At 37.9% G+C, this 18467-nt stretch overlaps 1 protein-coding gene across 1 annotated transcript; it reads right to left on the minus strand.

Moving 5' to 3' along the window:
• Positions 1-607: 607 nt before the first annotated feature.
• LOC129653724 (olfactory receptor 8B3-like) lies at positions 608-1444 on the minus strand. Its single transcript, XM_055583432.1, has one exon. The coding sequence runs from the start codon at positions 1442-1444 to the stop codon at positions 608-610; it is 837 nt and encodes a 278-aa protein (XP_055439407.1).
• Positions 1445-18467: the final 17023 nt, after the last annotated feature.

An 18467-nucleotide genomic window follows, 5' to 3' on the forward strand; every position in this document is an offset into this window, starting at 1 on the left:
GCTAGGAATCTTAGGAAAATACTATTTCTTCTTATCTACTACAAATTAGGTAGGGTTGCAAAGAGTCAGATATGACTGCAGCACTCACAGGTTTCCTTAAAATTTTTTACAAAGAAGTGTATATTGCTTCTAAAACTCTGTTGTGTATTAAAATACAAATACCTAAGGGGATTTACATATTTACTTATCATTAGATATTACAACTTTAGAAAGTTTGGTCAGGAGTTTCCAGTTTAGCAAGAAAAATTACAAAAAGAAAGAGTTCTGAGATACCTATAAGCTTACACCAAAGGGTGAAAATGTAGGTAAGAAGTTTGTTTCTTGAGTAGCTAGGAGACTAAAAAGACACTTGGTATTGGGAATAGTAATTGAACAGTAATTGAAAATAAGTTATTCAGATCTTTTAGCTTAAAATAGCTCTTGGTTTGAAAATAATTACTGTTAAAAACAAGCTAAAAGAAAACACAAGATCTATTTGTGCTATTTCTTTTCAAAAGTACTGTTTTCTACATAGACCTGGGGAGTATCCCACCATGCAGAACTCTTTAAATGGATTCGTTGACATCCTTGTTCCTAAGGCTGTAGATAAGGGGGTTAAGCATGGGAATCACTGTGGTATAAAACACAGAGGCACCTTCTTCTGCACTGTGTCACTGGTAGATGGTTTAAAATACATGAAGATGAAAGAGCCATAGAAAACCCCAACAGCTGCAAGGTGGGAGCTGCAGGTACTGAAAGCCTTAGATCTGCCTTCAGCTGAGTGGATGCGCAAGATGCTGGGAAGGATGAAAGCATGAGAGATGAAGATGGCTACAGCACATGCAAAGACATTGAATCCAACCAAAATCATCACTGAAAGTTCCTTGTAGCCTCTTGAGCAAGATATATTCAGAAGAGGAAGGATGTCACAGAAGTAATCGTGGATGACATTAGTGCCACAGAAGGAGGGACTAGATATGAAGCTGGTGTGAATCGAGGCTCCAACAGCCCCCACTATATACACACCAGTGACCAGTAGGAAACAGACTCTGTGGGACATGGTAACAGTGTAGAGCAAGGGGTTACAGATGGCAACATAACGATCAAATGCCATGGCTGTCAGCATGTAGGAGTCATTAATACCAAAGAAGCAGAAGAAAAAGAGCTGGACCATGCACTCAGGAAAGGAAGTGAAGTTCTTCTCTGACACGAAGTTCACCAGCATCTTTGGAATTATGACTGAGGAGTAGCAGGGATCTATGAAGGACAAATTACTGAGAAAATAATACATGGACATGTGAAGCTGAGAACTGATCCTGATTAAAATGACCAAGCCCAAGTTGCTGACCATGGAGACCATGTAGATCAATAGAAACAGGAAGAAGAGAGGAACCTGGAGTCCTGGCTGATCTGTTAACCCCTCAAGGATGAACTCAGTTACCAAAGAATGATTTCCTGTATCCATTCTTGTCCCAGTGTGGTTCGGGGAAGAGAGTCTCATTGGCCAAATATTGTCATCTGACAGGATTTAAGAATCCAAGATCTGATAGTTTCTAATGGACCCAGAATTTCAGGAAACAAGACACTAAAATCTACTCTTGATCAAAGACTTGCTCAAGATGTTGATGTTTCATTTGGCTTTAGTCTTTACTATTCCCAAGTGACATTTAGGAGTGAAAATCACTTTGTCTTTACAAACTGAATTTTAGATTCCCCTATTAATGGACGGATGAATGGCATGGCATCCAGACAGATAGCTGGATGGTATCACGGATGCAATGGAAAGGAACTTGGGAAAACTTTGGGATATGGTGAGGGACAGGAAGGCCTAGCATGCTGCAGTCCATGGGGTCACAAAGAGATGGTCATGACTTGGTGACTGAACAGCAACAATTAATGGAAAACCACCTTTCTGTAATTCAGGCACCTTTAGAGAAACAGTTCAGTGTTGCTGCCCTGTTTTGTTGATGTTCAATCTGCAGCAATCTATTCCCTCTTCCAATGTCTCAAGGGCGAATATAACTGGTCTCTTGCTGGTATCTCCTGCATTTCTCCTCTTGGCTTTGGCATCTTTAACACCTTTAATTTGGTCTTCTCTGGCTCCAATTTCAAAGTGCTTATTTCCTCCAAGATATCTTGACTTTTTCTTTGTTTTTTCTTGACTGAGAGATTGAGGAAGAAGTTAAGTAAACTCTTGCCTTAAATCAGACAGTTTGAAAGCAATAATATTTTCACTGCTTTATTTCACTAAATAAACCTTTAAGATTCTGGGGGGCAGGTGTGGAGATCTACTGCCATGTGGTCACCAGACAAGCTTTATTAGTTCCTTCATTTATTAAACCTGCCACCTAACAATCTGAAGTAACCTGCCTCTTTTTTCAGTCTCTTTTTGTCCTCTATGAATGGGAGCCAATTTGAGAACCAGTGGAGGGGCAGCCACTTAACAACTTAAGAGGGGTGGGATAGGGTGGCATGAGGTGGGAGGTGGAAGGGAGGACCAAGAGGGAGGGGGCATATGCATACCTATGGCTGATTCAAGTTGATGTATGGCAGAAACCAGTTCAATATTGTAAAGCAAAAAAATTTCAATTAAAAATAAATATTTAAAAATAGATTATCCTGAGTGAAATGAATTAAAGATATCAAAAGACACAAACTTCCAATTATAAGATAAAATTCCTAAGGATATGATGTATAGCATGTTTGACTACAGTTATCACTACTATGGAGAAGGCAATGGCACCCCACTCCAGTGCTCTTGCCCGGAAAATCCCATGGACGGAGGAGCCTGGTAGGCTGCAGTCCATGGGGTTGCGAAAAGTTGGACAGGACTGAGCGACTTCACTTTCACTTTTCACTTTCATGCATTGGAGAAGGAAATGGCAACACACTCCAGTACTCGTGCTTGGCGAATCCCAGGGACAGGGGACCCTGGTGGGCTGCCGTCTATGGGGTCGCACAGAGTCGGACACGACTGAAGCGACTTCACAGCAGCAGCAGCACTACTATACCGTATATCTGAAAGTTGCTAAACAGAGTGCATCTTAAACGTTCTCATTACAAGAAAAAATTGTAAATAGGTGAAATGGTAGATATTAACAAAATTTAGTGTGATAATTTTGTAGTATATACATATATTGAATCATCATATTGTACACCTAAAACTAATACAATGTTGTATGTCTAGATAAATCTGAAAATCAAAGATTGTTCTGTGCAGAGAGAACACCCAAAGACTTTGACAGAGAACATGCTTGGCATGTTGGAGGAATGCTAGGAGGCCAGTGAGGCTGGACTAGACAGAGCCTGAAAGAAGTGGAGGCTGTAAATTGAGCTGTGTGTGGCTGCAGGTATTTATAAAACCTGTGAATCTCATGTCATGTATGATGGGGCAATGCTGAAGAGTTTGCAGAAGGCAGAGTGTTCTATGCTCTGATGTATTTTTAAAAGGATCTCTCAGGCTCTGGTTGCTCTGTCAAGAATGTTCATTGAAGAGTGAAGAAGGAGATTCAGGGAATTAGATAGGAGATAAAATGTGCTCCTGTTGAGAGATGATAGCTTGGGCCAGATTGGTAGTGATGGGGATATTGAGAAGTAGTCGGAAAAATTGGGGCTGGATTACAAGCTGGATACGGGCATCTGAGAAAGAGTGGCAGAGATAGGATGGAGGATATGGGCCTGAGGTTGGATCAATCGTCATGGTAGAGAGCAGGTTTAGGAGGCAGTTTCCTGTTTTTAATATTTTAATTTGGATGTTTTATTATATGACCAAATGGATATATTGAGTAGGAAACTGAAGGTATGAGTTTGGAGTTCAGAGGTGAGGTCTGTCTTGGACATTATTTTCTGAATCATCAGTGCACGTATGACATTAAAAGCCAAGGGACTGGATGAGATCAATCAGGTATGATGTGTACAAATACCTTAAAGCAGTTCCTGGTATGTGAAAAGTTATCAATAAAGTTTGGATTTGCCATTTTTATTGTTATATAAAATATTTTGAACTAGACCTTAAGGATTTTTAGTGCCTTTTCTCCATTCTTTTCCTTTTTCTTTAATTTATCTTATTTTTTAAATTATTTATTTTAATTGGAGGCTAATTACTTTAAAATATTGTAGTGGTTTCTGCCATGCTATGCTATGCTAAGTCACTTCAGTCGTGTCCGACTCTGTGCGACCCCATAGATGGCAGCCCACCAGGCTCCCCTGTCCCTGGGATTCTCCAGGCAAGAACTTGCCATTTCCTTCTCCAATGCATGAAAGTGACAAGAGAAAGTGAAGTCGCTCAGTCGTGTCTGACTCTTAGCGACCCCATGGACTGCAGCCTACCAGGCTGCTCCATCAATGGGATTTTCCAGGCAAGAGTACTGGAGTGGGGTACCATTGCCTTCTCTGGGTTTCTGCCATACATTGACATGAATCAGCCATGGGTGTACATGTGTCCCCCATCCTGAACCCCTCTCCCACCTCCCTCCCCATACCATCCCTCAGGGTCCTCCCAGTGCACTGGCCCTGAGCACCATCTCATACATTGAACCTGGACTGGCAATCTATTTCACATATGGTAATACACGCGTTCAATGCTATTCTCTCAAATCATTCCACCCCCACCTTCTCCCAAAGAGTACAAAAGTCTGTTCTTTATATCTGTGTCTCTTTTGCTGTCTCGTGTATAGGGTCATCGTTACCATCTTTCTAAATTCCATATATATGAGTTAATATACTGTATTGGTGTTTTTCTTTCTGACTTATTTCACTCTATATAATAGGCTCTAGTTTCATCCACCTCATTAGAACTTATTCAAATGCATTCTTTTTCATAGCTGAGTAATATTCAATTGTGTATATGTACCACAGCTTTCTTATCCATTCATCTGCTGACGGACTTCTCTTCTTTATCACCTTTCCTTCTTGATTTACTTCCTACTGCAATTCACCCAGAGCAGTAATCCAACAGAGTAACTGTCATAATGAATTGAAGATAATTCACCACAGACTCTAGGACCTAGAAGACACCTGTACTTAACTGTACACTTTTCTCTCTTCCTTCAAATTCTACCAACACACTGACATTGGCACACTTTTTACCCCTAATTTTTTTCAGTCTTCAAATAAAGCAATACTCTCAGACAGTAGCCTACATTTACACAACGTTCCCTATCTTTTCTTTCTTTTTTAAAATTTTTCTTTGGTTGCATTTACATTCTTTGCATTACTCTCTTTTCTTAGAAAAATCTAAATAAAAAGTACCAAGACTGGGACAAGTTTTAATTCAGTTCTGTTAGAAACTTCATGTTTTTCAAGTAAATGTTAAAAACACATATACCTGTATGGATTGTGACATTAACAAAAATAGTTAGAACTTTCTTTCCTTGACAAAGTATTAGATACAGAGTTCCTTTAACATCTTCTAATCCAAATAGGAAAAGGAGTATGTCAAGGCTGTATATTGTCACCCTGCTTATTTAACTTATATGCGGAGTACATCATGAGAAACGCTGGGCTGGAAGAAGCACAAGCTGGAATCAAGATTGCCAGGAGAAATATCAATAACCTCAGATATGCAGATGACACCACCCTTATGGCAGAAAGTGAAGAGGATCTAAAAAGACTCTTGATGAAAGTGAAAGTGGAGAGTGAAAAAGTTGGCTTAAAGCTCAACATTCAGAAAACGAAGATCATGGCATCAGGTCCCATCACTTCATGGGAAATAGATGGGGAAACAGTGTCAGACTTTATTTTTCTGGGCTCCAAAATCACTGCAGATGGTGACTGCAGCCACGAAATTAAAAGATGCTTACTCCTTGGAAGGAAAGTTATGACCAACCTAGATAGCATATTCAAAAGCAGAGACATTGCCAACAAAGGTCAAGGCTATGGTTTTTCCAGTGGTCATGTATGGATGTGAGAGTTGGACTGTGGAGAAGGCTGAGCGCCAAAGAATTGATGCTTTTGAACTGTGGTGTTGGAGAAGACTCTTGAGAGTCCCCTGGACTGCAAAGAGATCCAACCAATCCATTCTGAAGGAGATCAGCCCTGGGATTTCTTAGGAAGGAATGATGCTAAAGCTGAAACTCTAGTACTTTGGCCACCTCATGCGAAGACTTGACTCATTGGAAAAGACTCTGATGCTGGGAGGGATTGGGGGCAGGAGGAGAAGGGGACGCCAGAGGATGAGATGGCTGGATGGCATCACTGACTTGATGGACGTGAGTCTGGGTGAACTCCGGGAGTTGGTGATGGACAGGGAGGCCTGGCGTGCTGCGCTTCATGCGGTCGCAAAGAGTTGTACATGACTTGAGTGACTGAACTGAACTGATTCTGACTGGTGTGTGGTGATATCTCATTGTAGTTTTGATTTGCATTTCTCTAATAATGAGTGATGTTGAGCATCTTTTCATGTGTTTGTTGGCCATCTGTATGTCTTATTTGGAGAAATGTGTGTTTAGGTCTCTTTCCAGCTTTGGATTGGGTTGTTTGTTTTTTGGCATTGAGTTGTATGAGCTGCTTATGTCTTTTGGAAATTAATCCTTTGTCAGTTGTTCACTTGCTATTATATTCTCCCATTCTGCGGGTTGCTTTTTCACCTTGCTTATAATTTCCTTTGCTGTGTAAAGCTTTTAAGTTTAATCCAGTCTCATTTGTTTACTCTGGTTTTTATTTCCATTACTCTAGGAGGTGCATCATAGAGAATCTTGTTTTCATTTATGGCATCTAGTGTTCTGCCTATGTTTTCCTCTAAGAGTTTTATAGTTTCTGGTCTTACATTAGGTCTTTAATCCATTTTGAGTTTATCTTTGTGTATGATTTTAGGAAGTGTTCTAATTTCATTCCTTTACATGTAGCTTTCCAGTTTTACCAGCATCATTTATTGAAGAGGCTGTCTTTGCTCCATTGTATATTCTTGCCTGCTTTGTCAAAAATAAGGTACCCATAGGTGCGTGGGCTTATTTCTGGGCTTTCTATCTTGTTCCATTAGTCTATATTCTGTTTTTTGTGCCAGTACCATACTGTCTTGATGACTGTAGCTTTGTAGTATAATCTGAAGTCAGGAAGCTTAATTCCTCCAGATCCATTCTTCTTTCTCAAGACTGCTTTTGTTATTCAGGATATTTTGTGTTTCCATATGAATTGTGAATTTTTTTGTTCTAGTTCTGTGAAAAATGTCATTTGTAATTGACAAGGATCACATTGAATCTCTAGATTGCATTTGGTAGTATAGTAATTTTTACAATATTGATTCTTCCTACCTAGGAACATGGAATATATCTCCACCTTTTTATGTCATCTTTGATTTGTTTCATTAGTGTCTTATAATTTTCTGAATACAGATCTTTGTTTTCTTAGGTAAGTTTACTCCTAGATATTTAATTCTTTTTGTTGCAATGGGGAATGGGATTAATTCCTTAATTACTCTTTCTGATTTTTCATTTTTAGTATGTATAAATGCAAGTGATTTCTGTGAATTGATTTTACATCCTGAAAGTTTGCTAAATTCACTGATTAGCTCTAGCAATTTTTAAATAATATCTTTAGGGGTTTCCATGTACAGTATCATGTCATCTTCAAACACTGAGAGTTTTACTTCTTCTTTTCCAATCTGGATTTCTTTTATTTCCTTTTCTTCTCTGATTGTTGTAGCTAGGACTTCCAGAACTATGTTGAATTATAGTGGGGAAGGTGGATACCCTTGTCTTCTTTCTGATCTTAGGGGGAATGCTTTCAGTTTTTCACCATTGAGAATAATGTTTGCTGTAGGCTTATCATATATGGCCTTTACTATATTGAGGTAGGTTCATTCTATGTCCATTTTTTGAACAGTTTTAACTATAAATCGGTGATAAATTTTATAAAAGCCTTTTTCTTCATCTGCAGAGATTATCATATGGTTTTTGTCTTTCAGTTTGTTAATATGGTGTATCATATTTATTGTTTTGCACATATTGAAGAATCCTTTCATTCCTGGAATAAACCCAACTTGACCATGGTGTATGAGCTTTGTGATGTGTTGTTGAATTCTGTTTGCTAAGATTTTGTTGAGGATTTTTGCATCTATATTCATCAGTGATATTAGCCTGTAGTTTTCTTTTTTTGTTGTTGTCTTTGTCTGGTTTTGGTATCAGGTTGATGGTGGCCTCGTAGAATGAGTTTGGAAGTATTCTTTCCTATGCAATTTTTGGAAAGTGTTTTAGAAGGATAAACATTAGCTCTTCTCTAAATATTTGATAGAATTCTTCTGTGAAGACATCTGGTCTTGGGCTTTTGTTTTTGGAAGATTTTTGATCACAACTTCAATTTCAGTGCTTGTAATTGGATTGTTCATAATTTCTATTTCTTCCTGGTTCAGTCTTGGAAGATTGAACTTTTCTAAGAATCTGTCCATTTTTTTCCAGGTTATCCATTTTATTGCCCTATAGTTGTTCATAATAGTCTCTTAGAATCCTTTGTATATCTGTATTGTCTGTTGTAACCTCTCATTTTTCATATCAAAGTTTGTTTATTTGATTATTCTCTCTTTTTTTCTTGATGAGTCTGGCTAAAGCTTTGTCAATTTTGTTTATCTTCTCAAAGAACCAGCTTTTAGTTTTATTAATCTTTACTATTGTTTCTTTCATTTCTTTTTCATTTATTTCTGCTCAGATCTTTATGATTTATTTTCATTCTACTATTTTTGTTGTTGTTGTTGTTCTGTTTCCAGTTGCTTTAGTTGTAAAGTTAGGTTGTCTATTTAATGTTTCTCTTGTTTCTTGAGGGAGGATTGTATTGGTATAAACTTCCCTCTTAGAACTGCTTTTGCTGCATCCCATAGGGTTTGAGTTGTTGTTTTTTCATTATCGTTTGTTTCTAGAACTTTTTAAATTTCCCTTTTAATTTCTTCAGTAACCTGTTGGTTATTTAGAAATGTATTGTTTAATCTCCATGTGTTTCTTTTTTTTTGCATTTTTTTTCTTGTAATTGATGTTTAGTCTTATAGTGTTGTGTTTGGAGAAGGTGCTTGATATGATTTCAACTTTCTTAAATTTACTGAGGTTTGATTTGTGACCCAAGGTGTGGTTTATCCTAGAGAATGTTCCAAGTGCACTTGAGAAGAAAGTGTATTCTTCTGCATTTGGATGGAATGTTCTAAAGATATCTATGAGATCCATCTCATCTAATGTATCATTTAATATTTGTGTTTCCTTATTAAATTTCTGTTTTGATGATCTGTCCATTGGTGTAAGGGGGGTGTTAAAGTCTCCTACTATTATTGTGTTGCATCAATTTCTCTTTTAACGTCTGTTAGTGTTTGTCCTATGTATTGAGGTTCTCCTGTGTTGAGTCCATCAGTTCAGCTCAGTTCAGTCGCTCAGTCGTGTCTGACTCCTTGTGACCCCAGGAACCGCAGTATGCCAGGCCTCCCTGTCTAACTCCTGGAGTCCACCCAAACCCATGTCCATTGAGTCGGTGATGCCATCCAACCATCTCATCCTCTGTCATATACTTCTCCTCCTGCCCTCAATCTTTCCCAGCATCAGGGTCTTTTCCAATGAGTCAGCTCTTTGCATCAGGTGGCCAAAGTACTGGAGTTTCAACATCAACATCAGTCCCTCCAATGAACACCCAGGACTGATCTCCTTTAGAATGGACTGGTTGGATCTCCTTGCAGTCCAAGGGACTCTCAAGAGTCTTCTCCAACGTGCATAGATATTTACAATTTTTATGTCTTACCCTTGGATTGATCCTTTGATCATTTTGTAGGGTCCTTTTTTTAGCTCTTATAATATTCTTTATTTTAAGGTCCATTTTGTCTGATATTAGGATTGCTAGTACAGCTTTCTTTTGTTTGCCATTTGCATGGGATATACTTTTTTTCATCCTCTAACTTTCAGTCTCCTTGTATCTTTAGGTCTGAAGTGAGTTTCTTGTATACAGCATAAATATGGGTCTTGTTTTGGTATCCATTCAGCCAGTCTGTGTCTTTTGGTTGGAGCATTTAATCCATTTATATTTAAAGTTAGTATTGATATATGTGTTCTTATTGTCATTTTCTTAATTGTTTGGGGTTGATTTTGTAGATCTTTTTCTTCTTTTGTATTTCTTGACTATATATGTCTCTTAAACATTTGTTGTAAAGATTGTTTTGTGGTATTCTTTTCTCTTAATTTTTATTTGTATGAAAAATCTTTTAATTTCTCCATCAATTTTGAATGAGATTCTGGTGGGGTACACTAATCTTGGTTGTAGATTTTTCCCTTTCAGTACTTTAAATATATCCTGCCATTCCCTTCTGGCCTGCAGAGTTTCTGCTGAAAGATGAGCTATTGAGCGTATGTAGTTTATATGTTACTTGTTGCTTTTCCCTTGCTGCTTTTAATATTCTTTCTTTGTGTTTAGTCTTTGTTAGTTTGATTGGTGTGTGTCTTGGCATGTTTCTTCTTGGGTTTATCCTGTATGGGAATCTTTGTGCCTCTTTGACTAGATTGACTATTTCCTTTTCCATGTTGGGGAAATTTTCAACTTTAATCTCTTCAAAAATTTTCTTATATGCTTTCTTTTTCTCTTCTTCTTCTGGGGCCCTTTATAATTCGAATGCTGGTGGATTTGATATTGTCACAGAGATCTCTGAGACTGTCCTCAGTTCTTTTCATTCTTTGTACTTTATTCTGCTCTTCAGAGGTTATTTCCACCATTTGATCTTCCATCTCAGTTTTTCATTCTTTTGCTTCAGATATTCTGCTATTAATTCCTTCTAGAGTATTTTTAAATTCAGAAATTGTGTTGTTTGTCTCTATATGTTTATTCTGTAATTATTCTAGGTCTTTGTTAATTGATCTTGCATATTTTCCATTTTGTTTTCAAGGTTTTTGATCATCTTTACTATCATTATTTTGAATTAGTTTTCAGGTAGATTGCCTATTTACTCTTCATTTATTGGTACTTCAGTGTTTCTAATTTGTTCTTTCATTTGTGTAATCTTTCTCTGCCTACATTATTTATTATTTTTTAAAATTTACTGTATTTGAGGTCTCCTTTTCCCAGTCTTCAAGGTTGAATTCTTTCTTCCTTTTGGTTTCTGCCCTCCTAAGGTTGGTCCAGTGGTTTGTGTAAGCTTAGTGTAGGGTGAGATTTGTGCTAAAATTTTTGTTTGTTTCTTTGCTTTTTTTTTTTTTTCTGTTTGTTTTTCCTCTGATGGGCAAGGCTGAGTGAGGTTGTAATCCTGTCTGTTGATGATTGGGTTTGTATTTTTGTTTTGTTTGCTATTTAGGTGAGGAGTCAGGCACAGAGTGTTACTGTTGGTTGCATGATGCCAGGTCTTGTATTCAAGTGGTTTCCTCTGTGTGAGGTCTCACTATTTGATTCTCCCTATGGTTAGTTCTCTGGTAGTTTCCAGTCTTGGATTCAGTGTTCCCACTCCAAAGGCTCAGGGCTTAATCTCTGGTCAGGAATAAAGATTCCACAAGTGGTTTGTTATGGCATTAAGTGAGATTAAACCAAATACCCAAAAAGTAGAAATCAAAGATGAACCACAAACAAATGGAAGTTACAAAATCAGACAAATAATAATTAAAATACTGGAATATACACATACACATATATACCCATGAGCAAAGTCAAAACAGTCCAACAAAAAGCACAATAGATTGACCCGGCAAACAAAGGAAATAAAAAAGTATATTTATCAGTTATGAACAAAACTAACTAAAGCACAAACTGAAAAACAAAAGTAAAGCATGGTGTCAAGTGGGGAATAAAGCAATGAAAACAAAACTAACAAATATGTTGAGAAGAAAGGAAAGAAAGAAAACAAAGATTGAATCGATATGCAAAGTTAAATAGAGGTAGATTAAGAAGATTTATACACATTAAAGATTAACTGCAAAGGGAAAAGAACAGTAAGAAAGGCAAACAAAGGAATACATGTAGAAAAAGTATAATGGGCTTAAAAAATTAAAAATTCAAATTATAAAAAAGAGAAAAGAGAAGATGGCGGAGGAGTAGGATGGGGAGAACACTTTCTCCCCCACAAATTCATCAAAAGAACATTTAAACGCTGAGTAAATTCCACAAAACAACTTCTGAATGCTGGCAGAGGACAACAGGCACCCAGAAAAGCAACCCAAGTCTTCAAAAGGAGGTAGGAAAAAATATAAAAGACAAAAAAAAGAGACAAAAGAGGGAGGGACGGAGTTCTGTCCCGGGAAGGGAGTCCCCAAAAAAGAGAGAAGTTTCCAAACACCAGGAAACCTTCTAACTGCCGAATCTGTGCCGAACCTTGGAAGCACAGAGGGCAACATAACAGGGAGGAAAAATAAATAAACAATTAAAACCCGCACATTGCGAGCCCTATGGTAACTCCCCCAGCAGAGAAGCAGCGCAGACGCCTGCATCCGCCATTAGCAAGCTGGGCTGGGCAGGCAGGCGTGGCACGGGCTGCATTGCAAGGATCTGGCCTGAATACCCCGAGCGTTATCTGAACGAAATAATTTGGGCTAGCAAACCAGACTGTGGGATATCTACCACGTGAAAAGCCAGCCCTAACCTAAGACACCGCCAGGCCCGTGCACGGAACAAAGGACTAAACAGAGATAGCCGGCAGCAGACCATCCCCCTCCGGTGATAGGCAGCCAGAGCAGTAAGGGGACAATCGCAGCCCCAGAGAGACATTATCTATAAAACTGTAAGCAGGCTTCTTTGCTAACTAAAACTTCTTGGGGGTCTGGACGGTCAACATCTGCCTGAGAAGGTGCGCAGGTACACACCTAGATAACCGAGCGGCAGGGAGGCGACAAGTCGCAGCAATGGCGCACGCCAAACACCTCATCACCTGAGCTGCTCGGATCTGGGAAGGGCACAAAACGCAGGCCCAACCGAGAGTCTGTGCCTCTGAGGACTACCCAAGAACCTGAACCTGAGCAGCTTGGACCTGGGAAGTGCAAGCAGCCCAGGCCCGGCCATGGATGGTTCCCGGCAGAGCAACCTAGAGCCTGAGCAGCATGGGCAGGGAGGCTACACACCCCGTGAACGGGGGACAGACCCAGTGTGGCTGAGGCACTGCGAGCACACGCCAGTGTTATTTGTTTGCAGCATCCCTCCCTACCTCCCCTCAGCGCGACTGAACAAGTGAGCCTAAATAAAAAAAAAATAAAGTGTCCTCCACCGCCCCCTTTGTGTCAGGGCGGAAACCAGACACTGAAGAGACCATTAAACAGAAGAAGCTATAACAGAGGGAACCGCCTTGGAAGCTACAGGCAATAGATTAAAACCCTGTGGTTAGTACCAACTACATAGGAAGGGGCCTATAGATCTTGAGAAATAGAAGTCAGACCAAGGAACTAGCCAAAAATGAACTGAACCCACAATACTCACAACAAAACCAGAGAAAGTCCTGGATATATTTTTACTATTTTTATGATCATTCTTTCTTTCTTTTTTTTATTAAAAAAATTTTTTTAAGTCCTCTGTTATTCCTTTAATTTTCAATTTTATAACCGATTACTTTGCAAAAAGAAAAAAAAAAGAAGACCCTATTTTTTTTTAAAGCAAACTTCATATATATATATATTTTTATAATTTTTTTGACGTGTTTTTTTTCCCTTCTTTTATTTAACATTGTATTTTTGAAATTTCAAACTCTACTCTAGATTTTTAATTTTAGCTTTTTGGTATTTGTTATCAATTTTGTACCTCTAGTTTTTTTTTTTTTTTAATAATTTCTGTGACCCTTTTTTATTTTTTCTTTTTCTCTGTTTCTTTCTCTTCTTCTTTTAAATAACATTGTATATCTGAAATTTCAAACTCTACTCTAGATTTTTTATTTATGCTTTTTGGTATTTGTTATCAATTTTGTACCTGTATTTTCTTTATAATTTATGTGACTTTGTTTGTTCTTGTTTGTTTTTTTTTTCTTTCTCTTTTTCTTTTTTTAACATTGTATTTTTGAAATTCCAGACTCTACTCTAGATTTTTAACTTTTGCTTTTTGGTATTAATTATCAATTTTTACCTATATTTTCTTTATAATTTTCACGACATTGTTTGTTTTTGTTTGTTCGTTTTTTCTCTCTTTCTTTTCCTTCTTCTTTTCTTTAACATCATATTTTTGAAATTCCAAATTCTACTCTAGATTTTTAATTTTTGCTTTTATGTATTTGTTACCAATTTTGTAACTTTAAGAACCCAATCTTCAGTACCCATTTTTCACTAGGGAGCAAAATTACTGGCTTAACTACTCTCTCTCCCTTTGGACTCTCCTTTTTCTCCACCTGTGTCTCCTCCCTAACCCCTCTCTACTCTACCCAACTCTGGGAATTTCTGTGTGTTCCAGACAGTGGAGAACACTTAGGGAACTGATTACTGGCTGGATCTGTCTCCCTCCTTTTCATTCCCCCCTTTTATCCTCCTGGCCACCTCTGTCACCTTCCTCCTTCTTCTCTTCTCTGTATAACTCCATGAACAACTCTGAGCAGTCCAGTTGTGGAGTGCACATAAGGAAGAGATTACTGGATAGCCCACTCTCTCCTCTATTGATTCCACCCCATCTCATTCGGGTCACCTCTAACTCCCTCCTCCCGCTTCTCTTCTCCATATAACACTGTGAACCTCCCTGGGTGACCCTCATGGTAGAGAAACTTTACATCTTTAACGTAGATGTTTTATCAATGGTGCTGTATAGAAAGAGAAGCTTTGAAACTACTGTAAAAATAAGACTGATAACTGGAAGCAGGAGGCTTAAGTCCAAACCCTGACTCCAGGGAGCTCCTGACTCCAAGGAACATTAATTGACAGGAGCTCATCAAATGCCTCCATACCTGCACTGAAACCAAGCACCACACAAGGGCCAACAAGTTCCAGGGCAAGACATACCAAGCAAATTCTCCAGCAGCAAGGAACACAGCCCTGAGCTCCAAGATACAGGCAGCCCAAAGTCACCCCAAAACCATAGACATCTCATAACTCATTACTGGACATTTCATTGCACTCCAGAGAGAAGAAATATAGCTCTACCCACCAGAACACCGACACAAGCTTCCCTAACCAAGAAACCTTGACAAGCCACCTGTACAAACCCACACAGAGTGAGGAAACACCACAACAAAGAGAACTCCACAAACTTCCAGAATACAGAAAGGACACCCCAAATTCAGCAATGTAAGCAAGATGAAGAGACAGAGGAATACCCAGCAGATAAAGGAACAGGATAAATGCCCACCAAACCAAACAAAAGAGGAAGAGATAGGGAATCTACCTGATGAAGAATTCCAAATAATGATAGTGAAATTGATCCAAAATCTTAAAATCAAAATGGAATCACAGATGAATAGCCTGGAGACAAAGATTGAGAAGACACAAGAAAGGTTTAACAAGGACCTAGAAGAAATAAAAAAGAGTCAATATATAATGAATAATGCAATTAATGAAATAAAAAACACTCTGGAGGCAACAAATAGTAGAATAACAGAGGCAGAAGATAGGATTAGTGAATTAGAAGACAGAATGGTAGAAATAAATGAATCAGAGAGGATAAAAGAAAAATGAATTAAAAGAAATGAGGACAATCTCAGAGACCTCCAGGACAATATTAAACGCTACAATATTCGAATCATAGGGGTCCCAGAAGAAGAAGACAAAAAGAAAGACCATGAGAAAATACTTGAGGAGATAATAGTTGAAAACTTCCCTAAAATGGGGAAGGAAATAATCACCCAAGTCCAAGAAACCCAGAGAGTCCCAAACAGGATAAACCCAAGGCGAAACACCCTAAGACACATATTAATCAAATTAACAAAGATCAAACACAAAGAATAAATATTAAAAGCAGCAAGGGAAAAACAACAAATAACACACAAGGGAATTCCCATAAGGATAACAGCTGATCTTCCAATAGAAACTCTTCAAGCCAGGAGGGAATGGCAAGACATACTTAAAATGATGAAAGAAAATAACCTACAGCCCAGATTATTGTACCCAGCAAGGATCTCATTCAAGTATGAAGGAGAAATCAAAAGCTTTTCAGACAAGCAAAAGCTGAGAGAATTCTGCACCACAAAACCAGCTCCCCAACAAATACTAAAGGATATTCTCTAGAAAGGAACCACAAAAATGGTGTATAAAATCGAACCCAAAACAATAAAGTAAATGGCAACAGGATCATACTTATCAGTAATTACCTTAAATGTAAATGGGTTGAATGCTCCAACCAAAAGATAAAGACTAGCTGAATGGATACAAAAACAAGACCCCTACATATGTTGTCTACAAGAGACCCACCTCAAAACAGGGGACACATACAGAATGAAAGTGAAGGGCTGGGAAAAGATCTTCCATGCAAATAGGGACCAAAAGAAAGCAGGAGTAGCAATACTCATATCAGATAAAATAGACTTTTAAACAAAGGCTGTGAAAACAGACAAAGAAGGTCACTACATAATGATCAAAGGATCAATCCAAGAAGAAGATATAACAATTATAAATATATATGCAACCAACATGGGAGTGCGGCAATTGTAAGACAAATGCTAACATGTATCAAAGGAGAAATTAACAATAACACAATAATAGTGGGAGACTTTAATACCCCACTCACACCTATGGATAGATCAACTAAACAGAAAATTAACAAGGAAACACAAACTTTAAATGATACAATAGATCAGTTAGACCTAATTGATATCTATAGGACATTTCATCCCAAAACAATGAATTTCACCTTTTTCTCAAGTGCACATGGAACCTTCTCCAGGATAGATCACATCCTGGGCCATAAAGCTAGCCTTGGTAAATTCAAAAAAATAGAAATCATTCCAAGCACCTTTTCTGACCACAGTGCAGTAAGATTAGATCTCAACTACAGGAGAAAAACTATTAAAAATTCCAACATATGGAGGCTGAACAACACCCTGCTGAATAACCAACAAATCACAGAAGAAATCAAAAAAGAAATCAAAATTTGCATAGAAACGAATGAAAATGAAAACACAACAACCCAAAACCTGTGGGACACTGTAAGAGCAGTCCTCAGGGGAAAGTTCATAGCAATACAGGCACACCTCAAGAAACAAGAAAAAAGTCAAATAAATAACCTAACCCAAACCTAAAGCAACTAGAAAAGGAAGAAATGAAGAACCCAGGGCTAGCAGAAGGAAAGAAATCTTAAAAATTAGGGCAGAAATAAATGGAAAAGAAACAAAAGAGACCATAGCAAAAATCAACAAAGCCAAAAGCTGGTTCTTTGAAAGGATAAATAAAATTGACAAACCATTAGCCAGACTCATCAAGAAACAAAGGGAGAAAAATCAAATCAATAAAATTAGAAATGAAAATGGAGAGATCACAGCAGGCAACACAGAAATACAAAGGATCATAAGAGACTATTATCAACAATTATATGCCAATAAAATGGGCAACTTGGAAGAAATGGACAAATTCTTAGAAAAGTACAACTTTCCAAAACTCGACCAGGAAGAAACAGAAAATCTTAACAGGCCCATCACAAGCACAGAAATTGAAACTGTAATCAAAAATCTTCCAGCAAACAAAAGCCCAGGTCCAGACGGCTTCACAGCTGAATTCTACCAAAAATTTAGAGAAGAGCTAACACCTATCCTGCTCAAACTTTTCCAGAAAATTGTAGAGGAAGGTAAACTTCCAAACTCATTCTATGAGGCCACCATCACCCTAATACCAAAACCTGACAAAGATGCCACAAAAAAAGAAAACTACAGGCCAATATCACTGATGAACATAGACGCAAAAATCCTGAACAAAATTCTAGCAATCAGAATCCAACAACACATTAAAAAGATCATACACCATGACCAAGTGGGCTTTATCCCAGGGATGCAAGGATTCTTCAATATCCGCAAATCAATCAATGTAATACACCACACACACAAAAAAACAAATTGAAAAATAAAAGCCATATGATTATCTCAATAGATGCAGAGAAAGCCTTTGACAAAATTCAACATCCATTTATGATAAAAACTCTCCAGAAAGCAGGAATAGAAGGAACATACCTCAACATAATCAAAGCTATATATGACAAACCCACAGCAAACATTATCCTCAATGGTGAAAAATTGAAAGCATTTCCTCTAAAGTCAGGAACAAGACAAGGGTGCCCACTTTCACCATTACTATTCAACATAGTTTTGGAAGTTTTGGCCACAGCAATCAGAGCAGAAAAAGAAATAAAAGGACTCCAAATTGGAAAAGAAGAAGTAAAACTCTCACTGTTTGCAGATGACATGATCCTCTACATAGAAAACCCTAAAGACTCCACCAGAAAATTACTAGAACTAGTCAATGACTATAGTAAGGTTGCAGGATATAAAATCAACACCCAGAAATCCCTTGCATTCCTATACACTAATAATGAGAAAACAGAAAGAGAAATTAAGGAAACAATTCCATTCACCATTGCAACGGAAAGAATAAAATACTTAGGAATATATCTACCTAAAAAAACTAAAGACCTATATATAGAAAACTATAAAACACCGGTGAAAG

This window comes from Bubalus kerabau, chromosome 5 (genome assembly GCF_029407905.1).
Source record: "Bubalus kerabau isolate K-KA32 ecotype Philippines breed swamp buffalo chromosome 5, PCC_UOA_SB_1v2, whole genome shotgun sequence".
NCBI lineage: Eukaryota > Metazoa > Chordata > Mammalia > Artiodactyla > Bovidae > Bubalus > Bubalus kerabau.